Source organism: Medicago sativa, chromosome 4 (assembly GCF_051527215.1).
Source record: "Medicago sativa cultivar Bolivia chromosome 4, Bolivia_mono, whole genome shotgun sequence".
NCBI lineage: Eukaryota > Viridiplantae > Streptophyta > Magnoliopsida > Fabales > Fabaceae > Medicago > Medicago sativa.
The window spans coordinates 72,700,222-72,708,969 of NC_140752.1; the positions used below are offsets into that span (position 1 = coordinate 72,700,222).

An 8,748-nucleotide genomic window follows, 5' to 3' on the forward strand; every position below is an offset into this window, starting at 1 on the left:
ACAAATTGTTCACGTCGTAAGGACAATCATATAAATAGATTTGAGATCAAAATGTTTCTATAACCGAGAAAAAATAATAAGAGAAGAATTCTACAAGAGCATAATGCAACATGTTACAAAAGCACTATACTATACTATACAATTAGAAAATTAGCTACCCAAATACATAATGAAAACTTCCACAAAAAAACTTCAGACAAATTTACTTATACACTGCATCTAGAACCTTCAAGGAAGTCATATGAATTTTGGTACAAGAAGAAATTAAAATAGAATCAAACAAATAAAAGGAGAAATAAAAAAACAGAATCAACAAACTACAAGAATAAAAACACAAATCATCACCTTTCATCTTATTCTCTCCAAACCTTTGGACTCTTCCTGCCATTTTGAATCTAAAAATATTGAGAAGTTTCTTTGCACTTGACCTCCACAATTATAACCATTAAAAGGAAGAAAGTTTAGAGACGAGATAAACCACGAGAGTCAAGCGCATTGGTTCTGATACAACGTTCTTATTCAACATGGTGCTGGCATAAATACCAACACACTCAATATAGTAGCTCCTACACTAAAGATAAATAAGTCCAAAATTCAATCAGAGACGTCATAATAAGGAAAACTAGCAGCATAGCAAAAACAATCTCAATAAAATGGTTCTGATGATACAATATTCTTTTCCAATATGGTTCTAGTACAATGTTCTTTATTAGAAGAAACAATCTCAACAAAATTCAAACCTTCAACAGCATCATGAACATTGGCTTCCATGTTACTGGCGATGTTTGCAATATGCTGCACCCAAAGAATGGCCATAGATATGTTATACACCGAACACCAAAAAATATTAGATGAATAGTAATGGAAAACTTCAATTAAACAACATGGATCCAACTAACAGAGGCATTTCAATACAGTTAAGCACCACTGTTCATGAACAAATTACCTTGTATAGAGGAATCTTTAGGACACTACCCCAACTAACATATATGTTAAAGACTATTTTACGGTTACATATGGTTTTATTAGTTGGTTTCTGTCCGTTGTAAATTCACTTCACACCGATTATTGTACAATTAAACCATTTAGAATGGTGCCTTATAAGTTTTCTTTCTTTCACAAACTAGAGATCTCTTCTATAATCTATACGTATCTATCTATCTTTACTATATTGTCCAACTAAACTTGAGTTGTTCTCATGCAAGTAATGTGATGACGTGACAACTCTAAAGAATCCTCCCACGCTCTTGTGAAACCTTGAGATCCTTTCTTAAATCTCTTTTAATTCATTAGTTATTTCTCTTGAAACCTTGTCATCCTTTCTTAAATCTCTTATAATTCATTAGTTATTCCTCCACTAAATCATTTTAATGCCAAATTTTTTATAAAGAGCATGTACAATGGTGCTCTTACTAAGAGGTAGCTTAAGTGGCCCCACGAATGCACATAACTTATTCACTATTTTAATTTTTAATGTCTAATAAGCACTCTCATTCTCTCAAACCCACCAACTCTTAAAAAGTCCCTCCATTTTCAACACTAAATTCGTGCATTAGTTTTTCATTTGAAATATGATGAAAGAAGTTGAATAATGTATATGCAATGGGACTTTTAGTTCTAACAAAATTAACCTTATTGTGGAACCCTAAGACGAGCCATGTGCTACGGAAAACTGACGTCGTCCATGAGAACTCAAAGAGGCAAAGAAGATGCCAAGGAGCGAAGCACAAAAAAGTTCAAGGAAGGTGATCAAACCCTCTCTGGTCAATCATCTCTTCCAAAAAGTTATGATGATTTGTTCGACAAAAAAGAGTCTCGGGGTAGGAAGAGGAATGAAGCTAGATCGTATAAGGATGCAGATTTGGGGTTGGACCGGAAAGAGAAGGAATATCATGGTCGAGTAGTTAATCTTTTGTTTTTCAAAGATACACATCAAAGAAGGTAAAAGTCATGCTTAATGGTCAAGTATGTGATTGAGGCTTTTCAAATGAGCGTCATATCAAATCTGGTTGCTACAATTTTGTAACGGAGCAAAACATTATTATTAAATTATTATTATTATTATTTTTTGACAGAAATTATTATTATTATTATTATTATTATTATTATTATTATTAGGGATAAGTATGTGATTCGTCCCTGCAAATAGGGGTCGCTTAAAATTTCGTCCCTGCAATCGCTAATCCTTTTTTTTTGCCCCTGCAAAGTTTAATCAGTTAAAAATTCGTCCTTTGACCCAATTAATCACTGCCACGTCAGCAATTTACCAAAAATGGCATGGGAATTGACGAAAATACCCCTGGCTTATTTTTTTTCCTTAAAAAAAAATTTCAAAATTTTGAATTATTTTTTTTTAAATTAAAAAAAATAATTAAAAATCATAAAAAATTTCGGACAAAAAAATGTTAAAATTAAAACTGAAAAAACTGAAATTTTTCGGAGAAAAAATTGTAAAAAAAAATTCGGGAAAAATCTGGAAAAAAATTTTTTTGAAGAAAAAAAATAAGCCAGGGGTATTTTCGTCAATTCGCATGCCATTTTTGGTAAATTGCTGATGTGGGAGTGATTAACTGGGTCAAAGGACGAATTTTTAACTGATTAAACTTTGCAGGGGCAAAAAAAAAGGATTAACGATTGCAGGGACGAAATTTTAAGCGACCCCTATTTGCAGGGACGAATCGCATACTTAACCCTTATTATTATAATTATTATTAAATTTTTTAAGACATGCTCGAATTATTATTGTTACTACTTTCTTTTGAGAGGGTGTGAACAACTTGATTGATAAAGGATTGCAATTATTTATCTTTTTTATTTGAGGGCTACTGTAATTTTTTTTTAAATACCATTTACTTACAAATATTGTTTTTTGAAGGAACTTACAAATATTGTTTGTAGACTACACAATGTTAAAAAATATTTTATGTAGTCTATGAGTGTATAATTAGCCTACGTTACATACTATATTATGAAAGAAAGAAAAAAAAAACTATTGTAAATAAACTGCATTTGGGTGTAAACAAATTTGTGGAGTTTAAGTGATATATAATGACAATAAGAGAAAAAAAAAGTGATCATAATAAATGTAACAGATTCACTTAATTTTTGTGTGATTGATCACATATTTCAGTCTTGGATAGGGTGTTATGAATTTAATTTTGGCAGCATGTTATTTTTCTCTTAGTAGTTTGCGTTGTCTTTTACTTTTTATTGTTGTTGGGCCTTGAATTTTGTTATGTTTCGGTCCTTACAGGCGGGCTTTGGTGAAGATAAAGGTGTTCGTCCCAGTCGACCAGTAACCGAGGGCACCAAAGAATGAATCAAAATCAAAGGTCATATCCACTTCTTAGGGTGAGCTTTGGTGAAGATAAAGGTGTTCGCCCCAGTCGACCAGTATAGTATCCGAGGCCACTAAATAACAAATCAAAATCAAAGGTCATATCCACCTCTAAAAGCTTGACCACGCTATAAATTAAAACCCCAACTTTTTTCCAAGTTTCAACACATGAATAATTTTGATTTGCCTCAACCATGATATATAAGCGTTAGATAGATGAGAAAATGTTCCCTTCGGTGGGAGACTAGTCTAAACATGAAGGATTGGGGTGAAGACAGGTAGAAAGGAATGTTTTACCTTCATCTATAACAGAAGTCGAGGGGTACATCAAAAAGTGCTTTGGTTCGGAATCATGAAAAGAGAGTGCTCATCAAGGTTTGAGGATTATGGATAGCGAATTTTCTAGCGAATTTTCTAGAACCGATAAAGAGATAAGGAATTTGGAAGATGGTTTCCAAATAAGAAAGAGGAAACAAAATGAAGAACATAACCTTGAGTTGGAATAGCTAAAAAGCGGTGGCACAATTATTAGGAATATAAATAGATTGGTTAGTTAAAAATATTAGGGTTACACTGGATAAAGTGTAGTGGGCAAGAAGAAATAATATTTGATCTATCGTAAGCCAAACATGGTTATAACAGCTAATCTCCTAAATTCTGGTGAAGAGAAAAAATGATTTACTAAAGAGAAAATAACACAATCGAGTAAAATCATGGTGATTAGAAAAAAATGCAGTGCAAGCAAATAACAGTAATATAAATACAAAGTATGTCTGAGAAAATCTATGTTTCAGAAAACCATGCATATTTGCTAAAGAAAACTTCAAAAACGTAAAGAGGAATATTTGTAGTAAATAATATATATAATCTTATCCCCACTAATCGTAATTCCTGGATCCTTAGCTTCATAGGTATTTTGCAATTAATTTTTTGTGGATATCTCGGAGATCTCCATAGCTGCTTCGGATATGACTTCGACTGCTTTCTCTATGCAGAACTTCAATTTTTGTTCATCTATGAATCCCTTTAAGGTTTTCAAGGTGATTCTTAATATATTCATGTAGCTAATAATTGTAATGTTTACATTCTGCAACCACAAACAAGAAGTAAAGCATGTTAGAACTCGAGTTAATTATATCTTATCCAACCCTAGCATATAAAGAAGTGTTTTTTTTTTCTTTTTTTTTTTTGACAAGATATAAAGAAGTGTTTATATGATGTGATGTATATATCATCATTTTATAATTCGTTAAATATAGGTGTTATTTATGGTATATATCTCATTTTATAATTTGTTAAATATGATATGGTATTTGAATAGGTTGTCTAGTATGAATCCGATTCAACGATTGACTCTTCTATTTTAATTGGTAAGTTTTAATAAGAAATTTTTGTTGTTCTTAATTTTTTATTATTATAAAAATTACTAAAAATTATAAAGGTTCACTTTTTGACCATTTTTAAAAGGTACATATTAAACACACCGTTATTTAAATATTAAAATACAATCACCATATGTATTTATCTCTAAGTGTTTCTTAGCGTTTAACTTATACTAAAATTTACACAAATTTTAAAAATATACACAAAAACCAAAGGGAGCTTTCATGACATAAAAATTTAATTTAAAAAAAAAACAGTTCTCAATAAATAATGACTATATATAAGTGTGTGATGTGAGGTTGGAAGTTAAACTCACTTCTCATTCAAAAAGTATATTACCAAAGAAAATTTCAAGCCAAAATAGAACACGAGTAAGATAACAAAGTAAGTTCATGATTTGTTTCCTCTCCAAAAAAAAAAAGTTCATGATTTGTTTGACCGTTAGTTTGACTAAATCATTCTAGCAAATATTATACTTTTGATTTTCAACAAAATCACGGTGTCAATGTGACATTGTTGAATTCACATCCAATTCAAATATAAACAAGAAAAAAATTATTTACGGACACTCATACACCTTGTGTATACTATTAGAGAGAAAAAAAATTGATTGATGTGATAAATATGATAGGTGGGTTATATAGTTGGAAAATAGGGATATATATAAATTGTGGTGTTAAATGAATGTTAGAAAATAAAAGGTGTCTAAATATCATTGTTTGAAAAGGAAAATGCTATTTCTCTAGAAAAATAGCATCAAGAATTTTTCAAGACACAGCTAGTAAGTTTTAATTGCATGATTTATTTGTTCAATTTCTATTTTTCAGCCACACCTCCTTGAATTGTGGCAAATAGTGCATTGTGATTGACTGCTCTTTATTCTTGAAGAATTCATGATATTGTTTTTCTAGAGATATAGCATTGCTCGTTTGAAAAAATAATATATATACCTCAGGTCCATTTGTCATGGTGAAACACAATCCATTTACTGGATGATTTGCCAAAGTCATCTTCTCTACTGGCCCTACAATGTTTGACATAAGAACACTTGAGTTCCCAGTTGTGTTATAGATTATTTTAGCTACCACCTGAAACACAAACCCAATAAAATAGAGAACATTAATAAATCAAAGAAGCTCAAAACTAAATAATGGTGATAAATTTTCATGTTTTTATCTTTCTACTTTTTAGACTAAGTCTTAGCTTTCAAAATTATTAATTTATGAATGAAAATAAAGTTTTAGGTGAGTGGTTAAATATTAATGTGTCACACACCTCAGACCCTCTTAACTTCATTTCCAAATCCAAGAGCAAAGCTATGAGATAAACACTGAAAGAACGTCTCTTCCTCTTGATTAGTTCACGAGTATTCCAAACAAACTCAAGAGGGTTGGAGATATTTGATTGGCTCATCTTAGGTATAGGTATTTGTAAGAAAGAAATTTTATTCCCCCATAGACCTTTAGACTCTGGTTTTTGCATTTCCTTCACTGATTGGTAACCTCCAATATTTCTTGTGTTGAGCATTACCACCGCTGTGGAATTTGATGTTTTTGTCTTCTCATTCTTCTCTTCCATGTATAGCCTAATCCCATAGAAGATCATTCCCGTAATCACGTCGTTTATAGTCTGCACCATTTATATATGCCATAATTAATCAACCTTAATCCAATGATATATATATTTTTTTTATAATAATCCAATAACAATATAAAGAGTTAAATATATTTTTGATTCTAGTCACTATAAAAAAATTTATGTTTTTATTTTACAAAAATAGTGTATTTTTTCATCGGATCTAGATTGTGTGCACCGACAAGTCCGTTACCATACACAGTCAACCACATGAAGATAAGATGGTCCTTACATGGTTGAGTGTCAGTACACACTATCTTTGTTTCTTTTTCTAGTTAGACTCGTATTGAGAGTAAAAAAACACACTATTGTACCTTTCTTTAGAACTATACAAACTACGAAATTTGCACTGACCAAAATCTAATTTTATAATCTAGCTTAATTTTCTCAACAACAAAAAATAATCTAGCTTAATTGACCTACATAGCAATTTTGTAATTTTATAATCTAACTTAATTGGTCTAAATGGCCAAACTCTTACCACTCCAAGCTTTGATTTAACTCCTTTGATTTGATCAAGAGATAATGTTATGTTTGACAAGATAAAAGGCTGAGATTCAGCACCTTCATATCCTGACCTTATAGGTGTTTTGTCATCTTTAATCATTCTAGACTTCAATATGCTTGATCCAAAATCTGATATGGAGCTAAAAAAGGATGAGATAACAAAACATAGCTTGTCAAATAAGTTTATCTTTGCATATTTTGAATCTAATTGTGGTCTTTGTGAAGGAAAAGACAGAGGTAGAGAAGGATCATCAGCTCTTTGAAGACAAGAAAGAAGAGCACTCATGAGAGAGTAACCATCACCAAGTGCATGATTCAGTTTGAATATTATGGTGCAAGCTGCATTGGTTGTTGGATAATTGATAATATGAATTTCCCAAAGTGGTTTATTTTGTGGTGTTCTTCCATTTAGAATACTTGTTACATAGTTACTAACATATTTGTCATATAATTCACATGATGAATTTATGGTTTCAGGAAATATGGGAATCTTTAAGTGTTCTTCAGGCTTCACTTCAACCTTTTGCCATTTCATCTTACCATCTTCGTCTTTTACCTGTGCAAATTAATTAAAGCCGTGAATAAAATAATTAATGATAATAAAAGGTCAATTTTGATTATTGAGGATTATATTCAATAGAAATTGACTAGCCTTAATGCCTTATATTAATTAAAATTTGGTAGGTAAAATGTAAAGTAATTAATGAAGTATGGAAGAAATATATAGAACCATAATAGAGGAGAAGCGTGGGTTGATAGGGATGAAGACATCTTTGAGCAAAGGTATGGCTAGTGAATTATCAAATGGAATAGCTAATTCCAGAAAGCCAAAAACATATGAACACATCACAGAGCTGTTGAAATATTGTCCATGAGGACTCACTGGCTCTTGAACTTCTCCAAAGAATTTGTCCATTATGTTGTGGTGTGTAAGAGAGATTTGATGTAACACTTCAACTAGACACTCAGCTACCAAAAGCCCAAGGTGGTACCATGATTTATACTATACTAGTTGCAATTATTACAGTTGTATATAGTTGGTGCCTTTGATTTTGATTGATACATAAAATGGTGTGTGAGTGGTTTGTTCACACATAAAATATAATATAAGTGAACTAAATGTTGAATATATGAGACCGGTCACTATAAGGAAAACTAGTTTTAGCGTAATTATTATTGCCTTGAGCGGCAGTAATAATTGCGGATAAAACTTTTACCGGCAACTACTTGACCTAAATAAAAAACATAGCATTAAAATCAAACGTCTAACTCAACAATCTGCGGTGCAATTAAATGTTTGAACTAAAAAAAACTCTCAATTAGTGAAGTATGCCAATGAAGCTCTGAAGCCTAGATACTTCAAAATGGATGACGTATTGTATCCCCTACGTATCCTGCACCGATACTTGTCTGATACTTCCTGATACGTATCAGGATAGTATCCGAAGATTAAATTTTTTTTTTTTTTTAAAAACAATTATCTGATACTTTTCATATACATCTGGGATACGAGCGATAGGCGGTGGAAAACCGATATGTGCGGGCTACCTGATGTTTCTATTATATTTGGTATATATGTAATTGACTAAATAATGATGTTTTTTATTTAGGATATATCATACATGTAATTGACTAATTGTTGTTTTCTTTATTATCAATATAAATATTTCTTACATTTATATTTCTATTGTTGCCGCCGTCTGTTTTGTGTCACTTTGTTTGTTTGAGAACGATGCTATTGTTGATTGTTGTGTGAATGCAATTTCATTGTTGTGCCTTATCGTTTTTCTATGTATGTTTGGCCTAGGTTTTGCGCCAATTTTTTTGCTTTTGAGTTTTAGTCCATATTTTGTATTTTGAGTTTTAATATGTAGTTTAAATTTAAT

The 8,748-nt window shown here is 31.1% G+C and overlaps 1 protein-coding gene across 1 annotated transcript; it reads right to left on the reverse strand.

Moving 5' to 3' along the window:
• Positions 1-3,998: 3,998 nt before the first annotated feature.
• Positions 3,999-7,833, reverse strand: LOC146931614 (wax ester synthase/diacylglycerol acyltransferase 4-like). Its single transcript, XM_085703122.1, has 5 exons — positions 7,593-7,833; positions 6,837-7,418; positions 5,996-6,349; positions 5,671-5,808; positions 3,999-4,424 (listed from the first exon to the last, which is right to left on the reverse strand). The coding sequence occupies exons 1-5, from the start codon at positions 7,776-7,778 to the stop codon at positions 4,260-4,262; spliced, it is 1,425 nt and encodes a 474-aa protein (XP_085559248.1). The 5' UTR covers positions 7,779-7,833; the 3' UTR covers positions 3,999-4,259.
• Between the last annotated feature and the right edge of the window lie 915 nt (positions 7,834-8,748).

Excerpts from the sequence above, each read along its gene's own strand:
- LOC146931614 (XM_085703122.1), bottom strand. The coding sequence starts at position 7,778 with ATGGACAAATTCTTTGGAGAAGTTCAAGAGCCAGTGAGTCCTCATGGA. Across the intron at positions 7,419-7,592 it reads CACGCTTCTCCTCTATTATG|GTAAAAGACGAAGATGGTAA; the intron begins GTTCTATATATT and ends TAATTTGCACAG. Across the intron at positions 5,809-5,995 it reads TGAAGTTAAGAGGGTCTGAG|GTGGTAGCTAAAATAATCTA; the intron begins GTGTGTGACACA and ends TTTGTGTTTCAG.